This window comes from Armigeres subalbatus, chromosome 2, assembly GCF_024139115.2.
Source record: "Armigeres subalbatus isolate Guangzhou_Male chromosome 2, GZ_Asu_2, whole genome shotgun sequence".
In the NCBI taxonomy this organism is placed as follows: Eukaryota; Metazoa; Arthropoda; class Insecta; order Diptera; family Culicidae; genus Armigeres; species Armigeres subalbatus.
Window position 1 is genome coordinate 178,271,944 of NC_085140.1, and position 15,725 is coordinate 178,287,668.

General features: G+C 36.1%; 1 protein-coding gene across 6 annotated transcripts in view; it reads right to left on the bottom strand.

Annotated features, from left to right (window-relative positions):
* Positions 1-15,725, bottom strand: part of LOC134211303 (elongation of very long chain fatty acids protein 6) — a 110,727-nt gene that overhangs the window by 93,073 nt on the left and 1,929 nt on the right. For 3 of the 6 annotated variants that reach the window (XM_062688044.1, XM_062688041.1, XM_062688042.1), the window contains exon 2: positions 5,915-6,285. In XM_062688044.1, the coding sequence (XP_062544028.1) occupies positions 5,915-6,087 (173 nt within the window). In that variant the 5' untranslated portion in view covers positions 6,088-6,285. Of the gene's footprint in view, positions 1-5,914; positions 6,286-6,846; positions 6,871-7,175; positions 7,316-15,725 lie in introns of those variants that run through there. The other 3 variants (XM_062688043.1, XM_062688046.1, XM_062688045.1) reach the window with 3 other exon arrangements.

Here is a 15,725-nt window from a genome sequence, read left to right on the forward strand (position 1 = left end):
GCTTTCATATGACCGACCATGTCAAATAATAAAGTCGAATTTTACACTTACTACATTTTTACACTTCCCCCAGTACCTTACATTGTAGATGGGCGCTAGTCCTAAGCAAACATCTGTTGGTTCTCTGTGCAAGAACAGCTGAACTGGTCATAATGAAGTAACAGCTACAGGCAGTCAATCAAGCTCAAATTCAAGCCAACTTTGAATTCAGATCAAAATACTTGAAAATAGTTGCTTTTTACGAGAACAGGTGACTAGTCACTAGAGCTCAAAAAAAAAAAATTACAATTTGTTTCCCTTACTCGTACACCAAGAGTTCGAAAAGGCTATAGGATAACTCCAAAACCAAACTTCAGATAGAAGGCTCGGAGACCCGTAGTGTTATATACCAATCAACTCTATTCAACGAATTGAGGTGATGTCTGTATGTGCGTGTGCGGACAAAAATGTGAGAAACAGTCTTGGGAACTCAGAATTATCCGATTTGGTCGCAACAGATTGCAATCGTAGCGGAAAGCGGCCTAGTTATTTCCTATTGAACATCAGCCCGATCGTTCATTGCGTATTAGAGTTATTGACAATTGACAAAACATTGTTTTTGCCAAGGATCCCCTTTTGGAAAAAAAAAAATGATTGTTTAGAGACTTCTGCAATGCATCAGAAATTTGAATTGATGGAAATAGTGAAATCTATCACTCTGAAGTGCTATTTTGACCTCTGAGCAATTCTCTCGATAAATCGAAGATCGATTTATTTTTGTATTTTTGATTTCCCTGAAATTTTGCATATACAGGTATGTTCCGTTTTTATCAACACGGTCCGTGAGTTCGTGAGACAAAATCGGAATAATTTTCTTAGACGATTTTTTTAAGCTAAAATTTTAGTAAAAATGATTTATTGCTGATAAAATGTGAGATTTTCAGGTTCTAACATTTCTAAATGCTAAAGGACTGTCTATAAACCATGTGAACATGCTAGTGGGTGGCAAGGGTTAGTCAAAAGACATAGGAAATATATATTTATCATCAATGGTGACTGGTGAGGTTCCTGACAAGTAAGGAGTGCATCAATGGAACGCCCATAAATGATGTTACGAAAAAATAACCATTGTCAATCCCTCGTACATTAATTGTCCCACTTTTTGTATAAAATTTTATATAAATTGATATGAGTATTAAGAAAATTATTTTGAGCTTTTTAAGTCAAGTTGAGTTTTAATTTTAATTTTTCAAGTCGAGTCAAGTACGAGACACTGAAGACGGCCTTACTGTTGAGGTCGAAATACGTATCTGTCAAGATACAATTAAGTGGTGGAATTCAATGGGATTGTACAAACTCGTCTTATGACAAGTGATATGAGTGTCACACTTTTAGAAACTCTCTCCCTCCCTCTCCTCCGCGAGACGTATTTTATGAACGTTCCCTAAGATATGGTTGCATCCGTTGATAACATAACAATAAATTTGAAAATATTTGACCTCCTTAACCCTTTCGAGACGGATGAGTCATATATGCCCAGCGTTTGATATTGGATTTGAAAAACTACAGAAGAGAGGTAGTCCCCACTTTCTTTAGCCATCAGGATGTTGGCTACACAGGAAAAATATTTGTGGTCAAGTTTGACTATACCCTGAAGACCAAGATATACGAAACCTTGGGGAGATTTTCGCTTCTGAGAGCATACAGATGAATTTGAAATATTTGGATCCTATACCACATTATCTGAACACTCAATCAAGTTTAGTCATCTTGATCGTTGAGACAGTGATCAGTTTTCTGGAATATGAGATGCTCAAGGTTCTCCAAAACGTTTTCGAATTCAGCCCACGGATTCTACCAAATCAACCAAGGCTTATGCAAAGTCATCATCATCGTCATATACCCAACCCAGTCCAATAGGCACATGCGCATCATTTAACCCTTAAAGGCGCAAGGCGATTTTTTTAGAAATCGTCGAAAGTATTTTTAGGGTAAACTACCATTAAAATTATTAACATTAAACGTATTTTCGGTTTGTTGTTTTAAAACAACATTGCGCATTTAAGGGTTAAATCCAGTTTTCTCAATGATGGTCAAGGTATTCCAAAACGTTCCCAAGTTCAACCCAAAGTATCTACCGGACACCCAAGGCTTCATGCAATGTCCTTAACGTCGATATGTTCAATAAGCATGTGCGCACCATGCAAACTCAATTATCTTAAATTTGAGATGTTCAAGGTACTTCAAAAGATTCTCGAGCTCAAGGTATCTACCAGGTCAATCAATCAAAATTTTTGCAATGTCTTTGGCAATATCCAATAGGAATAATGTAAACACAATTTTCTGGAATACGAGGTGTTCACGGTTAGATCCGGTCCGGTCTAAAATATTTTCGTTTGGGAAACATTCTAGATTCCCTGGGCATAGCGTTCCCTTTGTACTTAGCTCACAAGATACATACCCATGCAATGGCGGGCATAGAAAAGCTTTCAAAAAATAACTAAGGAAACGCTTATAGAATACTAAGTTTAAATGCTGGCCAAGTTCCAGTTCGAATGTAGAGCCATAGCAAAAGAAGAAGATGTCCAAGGTCCTTCAAAATGATCTCTAGTTAAGATCAAGATATCTACTAGATGCACAATAACTAAGGAGGTGTTTGATGATTGAAGTCATATAAGCTAAATGGTTTCACTAGGGTATCATATCTAACATCATTCATAATTTGGATCATTGGATAGGTCAAAGCCGTTTTGAAAATTCAGTAGTGAAATTATTTGAGATCCATGACGTTTTGAAGAGATGTAATAAAGTCGGTATTGAGATGTGGAACAGAAATTCTTGGAAAATTCTTCGAAAAGACTATCAAAGTAACCGTCAAAATATTTTTGTATGGCATCATTTGTTCCAACGATTCGATAGGGTCCACTGTAACTTGTAGAAGAATTAAGTGATATCCTACCAGCTCGATGGAACTGCTGGAATGTTTATGATGTTATGCACGGATATATCATTTAGGACTTGGTTGAACGGGTAGATCACATGTTCGGAACTCAAGGACGTTTTGAACAACCGAAAAGGCCTGTAACCGCTTGTAAAAATAATGAGTGAAATACTATCGGCTAAATGGATCTGCTGGGATGTTCAACGATGCACGAATACGTCGTTCAAGGCTTGGTTGATCGGGTATATCACATGTTATGAACTCCAGGGCGTTTTGGAGACCCTGAAATAGTTTACGTTTATTCAAAACTCGATCAATTTATGTCTTATGATCACATAGATATTTTTGGGCATAAATCCCAGCTTAGGAGATTTTGTTTGTAGACATATTTTCTAATGCATTCGAGGATATGTACTCCAGAACAGTTTGGACGGCCTAGAACATCCGAGAAAGTTTCTCAACGATTTTTCGGTTATATCAGAACGCCAGATAACAAAGTAATCCTTCGTCCTGAAGTAATAAAGTGCAAACAAACCAATCTTGTCTCTTTTATTTCGATGGGAAGAAGTCGGTAAAGACAAACCTTGTCTTGTTAGTTACGGCATTTTTACCGCTAGTGCTTGGAATATTATAAATACAACATTTGGTTAGACACTAACCCAAGATATTTAATTTTAAAAGCTAAATCTCTAAACAAAAATGATTGAATTGTCTTGTTGATAAAAACGGAATAATTTTGTTGACGAAATCGGAGCGTGATAAAATCGGAGCGTGACAAAATCGGAACGTGATAAAATCGGAACATATCTGTACATTCTTTATGGTCAGAAAACATAATTCGCATCATTGGTTTGCCATTTTGACTCTAGTCTAACTTTTGACAAGGGCAAAAGCAAAAACACCTTGACCACTTTCAAAAATATATAACTTGAAAACGGCTTGTCCCATCATTTTGGTGTCTTCGGCAATGTTCTGGGTAATCGTTGGGATAAACATGTACACTGTGAAAAAAAAAATGTTCAAAATAAAACTTCAAAATCGATTTTCTCAAAAACGGATTTTTAAATATTTTTTATTTTTTGATATGTTGTAGCAGATAATATATGTACTTTTTTGCACTATGCATGATGGACAAAAAAGTTTAATATGACTAAAAATGTGAAAAATCGGTATATTCTATCTTATACTCGCTTTATCTCAGAAACGGTAGCACTTGTGTTAACCTTTTCCATTGGAAATGTTACGTTCTTTCATAAAATCGAGTCGATAAAAACGTAAAAAAAAATATTTCGACCATTTTTGGAAAACCAATTTAGGCCGTTTCAAATATTTAAATACTATTTTGTCTTGTCTGACAACAACACAAATGTCGTTTCCTGTTGTTGATGTGTTTGTTATTGTCCAAAGATGATCTAGTAGCCAAAAATTTCAACATATCGACATAAGGAGAGTAAATCCAGAACAAAATATGATCAGAACACATCGAGATAGAGAAATATCGAGATAGGGAGGTTATCGAGATGTAGATTAGGTGTCACTTTTCATGGTTTTTTCATTTCTTGATGGGTTCTTTCAGCTGTAGTTGAAATGGTAGAAGATTAGAGTTTATTACGCAAAGATATTAGCAGTTTACTGGAGTGTAGTAGGGTGGAATTTATTTCTTTCAAAGGTAAAAGAAACGAAATTTGCTCAAACCCCACTTCAGAGAAATGCTAATAACTTAGCCGGGCAAACTCTAATCTTCTCGCGGTTTTCTGCATAACATTCTGTATTTAATTCTACAAGAACTGAATGAGTATCATGGTTCTTGATCGTAAATTGTGCCTTCCAACTGCAAATCACTGTTTTTGGATGTTTCTGCATACATTTTTCCATATAAACTTCTAACAAGTTTAGCACCGCCCAAACGTTGACCGATTTGGCTGAAATTTTGACCAGAGCATCAGGGCATCAAATAGAACCGAATAAGAGGGCGGCCCATCAAAAAAATTGAAAAAAGTTTTTCCCATACTACTTTGAGCCACCCTAATGTAGATGTATATGAATGTATAAATACATAGGGAGAGATATCGACATATAGAACATCGAGATGTAGAGAGTCGACTGTATTAAACTTTTTTTTACTGTATGTATTTTTTCACATAGTCCCAATGAATACCTAAAACATTGCCAAAGACACCAAAACGAAAAAAAAATCCTAAAAGTTTCAGGGAAATCAAAAAATACAAAATTGAAATCTTGAAAAAAAAATCTTGATTTCACAGAGAATATTGCTCCTCGCTAGAGTGTTTCCTCATTTTTATAATGTGCGAGAAAGGCACCACCAACGCCAAGTGGATTAATCTGTTTTTTTCTTCTTATTTTTGTATTTTTTTCTGCAGTGAGCAGGCTAAAAGAAGGGACGAAATTGGTGCTGTATTTCTTTGTTTCGCGATGAGATGAAAATATGATCAGTGGAATGGAAAACGGAACAGTTCCCCTACCACAAACCAAAAGAAAAAAAAAACAATGCGCAAACCACAACAACAAAAAATCAATTGTTAAATAAGCAATAAATAATTCTCGCTTAACTTTTCAAAAGGACCTAAGTAACATTTTTTTCATGAATTAATTTGAATAGCGCAAACAACAGAAAAACGTGTAAGCTTTTGATTGCAGTACTCAAATTAATTCATAAAAACAATGTTACTTGGGTCCTTTTGAAAAGTTAAGCGAGAATTGTAAAAATTAAAAGCTTGCTTAAGCTTCTGGTATTAAATACAAGATTCGCCACATAATTTTTATTATCAAAATTAATGGCCAGAAACTCAAACCCTATACAAATACTCATTAAAATCCAGCCGGTCACTCAACTGATTCCGTCACCATTTCGACATTTGAAATTTAAAACTTCGTGCAAATCGCGTTGCTAAGCCCGCATCATTCGAATAAATTAGATCCATCTCCTCCAATCAGTGATGGTTGCTAAAATTATAGAATTCGTCGCTCACTTACCTTGGTCTATTTTGCATAAAATGCTGCCCTCCGAAGATCACCGCCATGTAGATGCCACAGTAGTAGAACACGTACGTCCAGTTCTTGACCATCCAGACACGTGTATCCTGATGAATGAACTCATTTTCAAAATCGAAAATGTACGAATAGTTTGGCGTGATCTCGACGTTCATCTTTGCTGCTAGAGTTGTTGTGACGCTGGCGATTGCTGAAATTCTCGAAATGCGTAGCGATTGGTTGAGCTGCTGATATACGCTGTTTTGGTAGCACTGCAGTTGCTCAACTGTTTCGTGAGCTCTCAGATGGATTTTATTTCTTCTGGTATCACTTCGAAATTATACCACGCTTAACGATTCAATCACAACACCGTGCTTTTAAGAGAAGGAAAAAATATGTTATATTCTCTGCCCACGCAGTTTATCCACCAGTTGAGATGCAAGTTTCCGACACTTTATGTATCAATAAAACACTTTTGAGGAATTCGTACAGATACACGATTAAGCCGTCTTCGTACCACTGTCACGCACTGTTTCTTTCTTTTTCTCTCAAATCGCTTTTTAAGGATATGTTCAATTTCAAGGATGCCGGCTAGCCTTCTTCACGTGGCTAAACTTGAATTTTATATTTTATACAAATCAATTCGCTGTTTCGAAACGATTTCGTTCGGTGTGTTACGAATTCCTTTTAATGAACAACGATGAACGAAACCCACCACGAAAGGATTGCACATACATTTTTTAATCGATTTCACGTTTAGCCGAGCTTATAGGCTTCAACTGAAGAGATGAGTATTTTGCTTTTTGATGTCAGAGAAAAAAGAGAGAAATAGTGGTGATTGGTATTTTTTTTCTTCGTCGTTTTTCAAACGCAGACACAAATGTATATCCACAGCTAGCCTTCTATGAGCAAACTTATGTCACACACGCGATTACTTTTTCATGCTTGGCATTGGAGAAATTTCACGCTTGTTGTTAGACAAGTTTTCGTAATATTCGAGTTCACTTGCTCAAGATGCTTCCCAGACCATGACGTCTGACCTTGTCCACAAAAGCACACTACAAAGCCGCACAAGACGGGAGAGTTCATATCCACAAATACAACTTTCCCTGTGGGAGCAACCGGAAATTACTCCGAGATTATCCACAAAGTTTACGGATATGAATCATTACTAAAAGCTAGGGAAGATTGACCACAGGCGGATTCTCAAGAGTTTAACACAACTTTTAACACTGTGGATAATCAGATGGTTTGCACAATTTACTTTTACTAAATGCAGGTCCTCAGCACTCCTGCGTAGACAAAAACGGCGTGAAACCTGCACACTCTCGCTGAGGTTTACAGTTGTACGGTCGATAACTGACTGGAAACTGAATGGGGCAGACCACAACTTTAAGCTATAACACACTCTGCCACCGCTGTTGCTCGGTCGCGTTGTGTTGCGAGGGGTTTTATAAAACTTTTCGATCACACCACATGTGCTCAGCTCCAGGCTGCGAGCAAATTCATGAGAGGGAGAATGCTTCCCAAGAGAAACTCTCAGTCTCGGATTCAGTCGTTGCTAATCAAAAGGTGGTTTCCTCAGATAAAAGTGCATTCGATAGAGGCTGATGCGACTCACTGAAGCAGTTTCATTCATATAGATGCACGCTAATATTTTTTGGAAAACTAACCACGATGTTCGTGGTAAGATTATTTTCAAAACTGTCATTAAAAACGGAGCATCATGTATTTATACAGCACCCAGTGATCCAGTGCAGTTAGTTTTTTCTGATTTTTTTTGTGAATTTAAAAATATGTATAGTAAATGTAGCACATACCGTTCATATCTTGAAAAGCATGAACTATTGAAAACCAAAGGGAATATCTTAATTCCCTAATTTTCAACCCGAGGCTCATGAAAAAACGAATGATCAAACTCATCAACAGATGTTGGTTGGAACCTGCAAATTTTATTTTCCTGGGGAAAGCGTGATTAGAAAACATGTTTGACCTTGAATTACGTCATTCGGTAAGATAGGGGAGTAATTCCAAAGTTTCAAATTTGGGATCATCGCGAAAAGAAGTCAGGAAGTAAGAGCCAATAACTCAGCCATTTTTCAACGGATTCTGTAAATTTTGATACAGTAATATCCCGATTTTATTACCCCCTGGTGAATTTTGGGGTGATAAAATATGAAATGTGACAAAATCGGAAAATTTTCAATTTCCAATTGTTTAAGGTACCCCGGGGCAAGTAGGACCTAAAAAACGCTAGTTCAGCGAAATTGTTAATGCATACTTGGAAAACAGTTTATTTCAGAACATTACAACTGATACAACATTATATGCTTCCATTGTTGAAGTGTATGGGTGTGGGAGGTTATTTATTCAATTACAAAAATATTGGTAGTGCAAGAAATAAATTTACCTTCAGGACCCACTTACCCCTTCAAACGGGGCAAGTGGGACCTATTCTGTTTTCTACTGTCGAACGAAACTAATTTGAGGAATGTAGATATACTGTTCATATTATTTCTGAGTATTAGTATTTTCAGATCATGGATGGAGATTGGTTGCATGTCGGACTTTATTTTTGCAACAAGAAAGGGAATATAATGTTAGCAGATATGAAAACAAGACAACAGCCGATTTAATGTTTATCTGGCTGTTGTCTTGTTTTCCATTAGCTTACTTTTGTACCAAATGTTTTAGGTGGCAAGGATAAGCAAATCTTTATTCACTTTTCGTATGAATAAATATTTCTCTTTTTAGAACACAAATTATTACATAAATCTACGATCTACTGCAGAAGAAACGTTTTTATTCAGGCGTTGCGCAGTGTTTTTAGTTTGTAACAGAACAAAATAGCTAATTTATCTGAAAGTCTGATGCTAAGTTTGAAAATAACAAAACACAAGAGAAATCCTGTTGACCTATTGTAGAATAAATAGATTATTTGCACTGTAAACAGAAGAATATCGCATAGTTATAGAATGTAAAATACACATTTGATAATTAACTGTACAATACTTTTTAACAACGAAATCAAACTGCATCTGATTCAGATCCATATGATATATGAATGACGAAGTTATTTTTCACTAGACAACCATCTAAAAACAATTAAAATAGCTTTATCGAAAATGTTGTTCAAATATGTCCCACTTGCCCCATGTATGTTAAAACTCAAGGGCAAATGAAAATTGCAGATTTTGGCTTTAATAAAAAAAAACCCAAATTTATCCACCAGTGGTGATTATGCCTTTCTCGATTCAACGTGTTGAATTCGAATTAGTATGGTAAATGCAACGTAAATTGCCTACATTTAGGCGGTTCATAGCTTTGATGCGATTATATCACGCTGCTTAAAAATAACTCAACTATGAGAGTAATGGATTGCGTCACGGCTAAATTGATTAATGATTTAAAATGTGCATGTACACAGCGTATTTGATAAAAGAAAAATAGAAATATTATTAAAACCGCATGAGATATTAGCAAACAAAAACAATAGTGTCCAACTAGGAAAGTTTCTCCGTCGAATGAAACTAGTTGCACTCGAATCGGTCAAGTCCTTCTATATGAAACGTGTTTAACAATAAAAATTCCTGGGCTACACACACACACACACACACAGTCAGACATGTGCTCAGTTTTTCGAGCTGAGTCGATTGGTATATAACACTATGGGTCTCCGAGCCTTCTATCAAAATTTGGCTTTTGGAGTGAAATTATAGCCTTCTGGTACAACTTTGTTGTACGAGAAAGGCAAAAATTAAATCGTTTTCGATGTCACACAATTATTTAATTGCTCAAAATATTCACTTTCCACATCAATGATAAATTTAAAAACGACTAGATTTTCTCGGTAGTTTAAAGTCATGATCAAGTATGGTACTTCAAATAGTTTTGATTCCAAATACTTTTGTGTCGGGTGAATTCATTTATAGTTCTGCTCCATCTTCATAGAACATTGTTACCATTAAAATCGTTCATCGATTTAGCTGCAGTCATAGTACCCACTTACCCTGTATTTTCACTTACCCTGGGGTACCTTATTCATTTCACAATTATGATTAATTTTATGCCTTGGAAATGTAAAATGCATTAATGTTAGCCGTTATTTCTTGTCGGAACGGCTAACAAAATCTTTAACAAATACTAGAAATAGTAGTAGAAATTATTTACAATAATCCACAGGTGGTGAAAGTTATTCGATGAAAATCATTATTGTTTGCGGTATTATTTGCGAAAATAAAAAGATCGACTTAAATTTTGAAATTTTGTTTGCTTGGCAAAATCGGTTCGAAAACGTGACAAAACCGGAACGTGCTAAAATCGGGTCCAAAACGTGATAACATCGGTAGAGTGACAAAATCGGGCCAACACTGTATTAGTAAACTTCTTGAGATTTTATAAAACTATTGTAAACAATTGACTCAATGCATTTAATTATTTAGTTTCACCAAGCAGTGTTGAAAGTTTACTTTTACAGTAAATTGCCTACATTTCAGCTATTAGTCATCCGACGTGAACACTCACTATGGAACTATATTATAAATACCGCAAATTGAACTCAATTTTTCAATTTTTTGTTAGTTTTAATTTTTTTAAACATTTGTAGAGTGTAAAAAATTTTAAACGATTCCATTGTAAACGACACCACAATTGATTTTTTTATGAACATGTAACGTCTAAAAGATAATATAACTGTGATTGTATAACATTTTCTAACGGCTCATTGTTCTTAATAAAAAGTGTGGAACCTGAGAGCAAAATTACAGATATATCACGAAGCATCATAATATTAATGGCATTTAACATAAACAAATGTTACGAAAATTTGTATACTATCAACAATGAAACAAAAAATCTTAGCGTATTGCTACCTGTACCCCAACTGAGCATCATAAGAGCGAATGCCCATGAAATGCATTATAAAGAGCAGCGCGTGTTCCGTTGCATATACGAAGACATAAACAAGTTATTTCAGGGTGGTGCGGAACATACACACTTAATTTTTTTTACCGGGATATCAGCAAAATGTTGAACTTTTACCGAGAATCGCACAGCCGTGCCCCAGCAAACAAGTTTTTTGCCGAGATTTCTGTCAAAATTGCTGATAATCTGCAAATAATTTGCCGAAAATCAGCTAACAAACGCTATTTTTGCCGGAATATCAGTTATTTATTTTGCTGGCGCACGGCTGTGCGGATTTTTGCCGAGCTGCAGAAATAAAAACTGAGTTTGTATATACTAAATTCCAAGGATGAGCATAAGCATAATTTGTTATGTCGTTGTCTTTCTCGAACAAAAAAGTTATACCGAAAGGGTAGCATTTCACTAAAAATCGAACTTTTCATAGAAGGCTCGGAAACCCATGATATTATATAATAATTGTCTCAGCTTGTCGAATGTTAATGTTTGTCTTTCCGTGTGTATGTGTGTGCGTACATGAAAACCAAAAAAACATTAGCCAACTTTTATTATAATAAAGTTTTACCGATTTTCTAGCAACAAATTGCATTCGACGAACAAACCCTAATTAATCACTTTCAAAAATAATCAAGATAGGTCATTACAGTCGGAAGTTATGAAGACAATTATGTATCGAACCATATAAGGTTTGTTGTTTGATTTTCTATGAAGCGTTTGCAACAGCCATAAGGTAGGCAATTACGTTTTATATGTATCACACTGTATCACAAGGCGAAACCAAACGATTGAATCGAAAAAGGCATCAACACCGCTAAGTGCTTTATGTGCTTGATGAATAAGACATCACATTTACCAATGTTTTGACTGCTCAACTATATGCTCCACTAAATATAATACTAACTACACGGAGAAAAAAATGTGGTAAAATCAACCTGATTTGGTTTCAAATCAACAATATCTCCATCTCCTTCTATGGCTCTATATTCCGACTGGAACTTGGCCTGCTTTTCAAATTGGTGTTCTATTAGCATTTCCTCAGTTATTAATTGAAAGCTTTCTATGCCCGCCAGTGCATGAGTATGTATCTTGTGTGGCAAGAACAATGGATACACTATGCCCAGGAAGTCAAGAATGTTTCCCGCCAGAAAACATCTTGGACCGGACTAAGAATCGAACTCGCCATCTGCGGATTGGCAATCCTACGCCTTTGCACCATACAAGCGCAAATAGGGTTGAATCAACCATACGCGATATTTATTTCAACCATGCTTATTTTTACTTTTAAAATTTCAGAGAAACTACTTTATCGACATTATGATGACATCAACGATCAACATTCTGGCGTGGCAGGCGCCAGTGTGACCTAACAAATGAGATCACCAGCACTTGTACATTGAAGATGTGTCCCAAGCAAACATCCGTTGGTTCTCTGTGCAAGAACAGCTGATCTGGTCATAATGAAGTAGCAACTACGAGCAGTCAATCAAGCTCAAAAGCTAAAATCTCATTATTATGACATCAACGATCAAAAGTCATTTACCTTACCTCTGCTTCATGTTCACTTCATGTTGAAAGGATGATTTATGTTCATCCACCTTATCTCTGCTCCATGCTTATGCCCAAGTAACCACCAGGAATTAATTATTGCATATAATCAATCACCAATCAGCATACTAAATGCTAATTGCATTAGATCAGTTTTATCGATGTAAGGATACATATATTCATCAACTGTCAAGCAATGATACACTAGATCAGCATTGCGAATGCCGTGATACATTATTATTTATGCTTTCTTTCTACATGTCAATGTAATGAACCATAATTTCGGTCGGCTGTATTATTTACAAGCATATACAGTTTCATGGCTACTTGGGTGCTTACTTCTTGAAGATATGATGATTTATGTTGATCAGTTTACACAGTTTTTCCATACCATGAAATTGCTGTCAAAAAACCCAGATTAATTAACCTAGCAGTCAGTGATGATGCCTTTTGTGGGGTTTGAGTAAAATGCCTTCAGTGTGTGTTCATAGATTCACACATCAGCGTGTCAATCGGTGAGCAGCAAGCCATGACTGTGCCTCTTCCAGTCATACCAACGCGGCGTGCACAGGCATCCATGGAGAGTCGCTGTCATAACTTCGTTCCTGGCATTTAGGGCCACACATTTTGGTGATCCTGCCAGTCTACTTTTTGGATCCTGTCGCTGATTTCATGAGGTGAGTTGAATTCAAATTGTGACGACTGACGAGTGATATATTTTAGTTTGCTAAATCACAAGACGAGTCACGAAGACCATCGGAAAATGGTTTGTGGTTTGCTAAATCACAAGACGCGTCTCGAAGACCGTCGGAAAATGGTTTGTGGTTTGCTAAATCACAAGACGCGTCGTCTCAAAGACCGTCGGAAAATGGTTTGTGGTTTGCAAAATCACAAGACACGTCTCGAAAACCATTTGTGGTGCCGAGTCTGAAAGACCGCTGGAAAATGGTTTGTGAACCATGAAGTACATCAAAGCCTCGCCTGAAAGACCATAAGAAATTGGTTTGTGGTGTGCAAAATTACAATGCGCGTCTGGAAGATCTGTGGTTTAGAAACGTGTCTGAAAGGTGTCCGAAAAAATGTATTGTGGTTTGTGAAACTACAAGGTGCGTATGGAAGACCAACGGAAAATGGTTTATGATCTAGAAAATATCAAAGTCCTGCGAGCATTGATTTTGATTAAAACAAATTTAGATTTCATGAAGCCACTTGGCGATGTACATGAGACTACCAGTTGAGCTATAATATAACGAAATCGGAGAGAAATAGACAAATATTCAATGCTGTGCTGTTCGATCCTGTCGCTGATTTCATGAGGTGAGTTGAATTCAATTCAGTTGAATTCAAATTGTGACGACTGACGAGTAATATATTTTAGTTTGCTAAATCACAAGACGCGTCACGAAGACCGTCGGAAAATGGTTTGTGGTTTGCTAAATCACAAGATGCGTTTCGAAGACCGTCGAAAAATGGATTGTGGTTTGCAAAATCACAAGACGCGTCTCGAAGACCGTCGGAAAATGGTTTGTGGTTTGCTAAATCACAAGATGCGTCTCGAAGACCGTCGGAAAATGATTTGTGGTTTGCTAAATCACAAGATGCGTCTCGAAGACCGTCGGAAAATGGTTTGTGGTTTGCTAAATCACAAGACGGGCATGAAGTGACATTTTAAAAACTCAAATATCTATCTATTAGTTGCACTCACTGAATGAATTTTATTTGATTGTTGAAAATTGTGAAAAATAAAAGAGCAAATTTTTGCCAACTGTAAAGGACAACTCTGTTTCAAGCCAGTTTGCCAAAGCCACGGCGTGTGTATGGGGACCTTTATGACAAAAAAATGAGCATCGCCAAAACTTTCACTACGTGAAAATATAGCTCTTAAGCTTTCATTTCGTGACTATTTGAAAAAAATCTACCGAGGGGTCTCGAACAACTTTTTTTTCTCCCTGAAACGGATCTTTGTAGTTGGAAGACCAACGATTATTATTTATCGCGTCCCATTTAAAATGAGATTCCTGGATTTTTTTATTACAATAATCGTATATAAACTCAGGGGTACCGAAATTACCAAGTTATAGTCTAAATTAATAGTTTGTTGGAGCTCAAGCGTCAAAGTGCATGACGAAGCCGAACTCGATATATTTATGTTATCCCCTGCAAACAGCTAAGAAAGGCTTGGATGGAGATTATGTTCTGCATCGTCATCTTATGCTATGTGCCAACCCAATTCTTTCCCAAATATATACCAAAATTGAAACTTTGGTGGTAAATTTGATGGTAAAAAAATGGTAACTTGGCTTAGAAACCTCGCAGTTAATAACTGTGGAAGTGCTGATTGAACACTCAATTGTGAGGCGGCAATGTCTTAGTGGGGAATGTAATGCCAAAACGAAGAAGGAGAAGTAATGTAGATACACATAATTCACTTTTTACTCTTTTTTCTCTGTCGTATTTTTGATTGTGTAACTTCAATTTATCACTAAAAACTATCCAACATGCTCATAGAAATCCTTAATACCTCATTCAAATAGAAATCAGATTTCAATTGATATACGGTAAACAGATGAGCGCAAAAATGAGTCATGCTAAGTGCACAATAAAGGCAAACATGGAAGTAAATATCTAGCTTTTAGTTTAAAATAAAATCTCTTCTGATTTCAACAAAAAGTGACATGGGTATAAAAAAACTTAAAAATATGTACTGTATTTTGTCCTAGAGATCATATCGCTGCGATGCATAGTTGATGAGAACGAGTGATTCATCCAGACAAGCAAATTTATTTTACTACAAATGTTGTGGCAAACATGCAACTTTCTATGATATTGCACTGCGTGAGCTTGGAGAAATACTCATTCGAAACGATTATTTTCACTCGAAATTCATTACCAATTTAAAAATTAGTCCACTTTTCATTGTGTTGTCGCATTATTGCTATTTTGCTTTTGGCAATCACTTTCAATAACGTTCAATTATTTGGTCAAGCCGAATACCACCAACATAAAACGCAAACACAAAACCTGGACGATCAGAACCAGGGTAGTTTTAGAAGTTAATGCCACCTGCAGCAAGGTCTTGGCATGCTTATCTCGGTAGGTTAAAATAGTTTTATATTATCTTGGAAATGTTATAAAAAATCATTAGGTTTTCAGAAATCGTTATGTCTTGAATGTCGGAATCCTGTCGTTTTTTGAGCTCAAACAATCAATTTGAAATTTTTCAATTATCTGGAATAATTTCTACGAATTTCGCTAATTTTCATTTAAATCCAAAAAGTATAAAATTGAAACTAAACAAACACTGTTAAAAATATTAGTGGGTTCAACCCTTGCGAAGCAGTATGTTTGC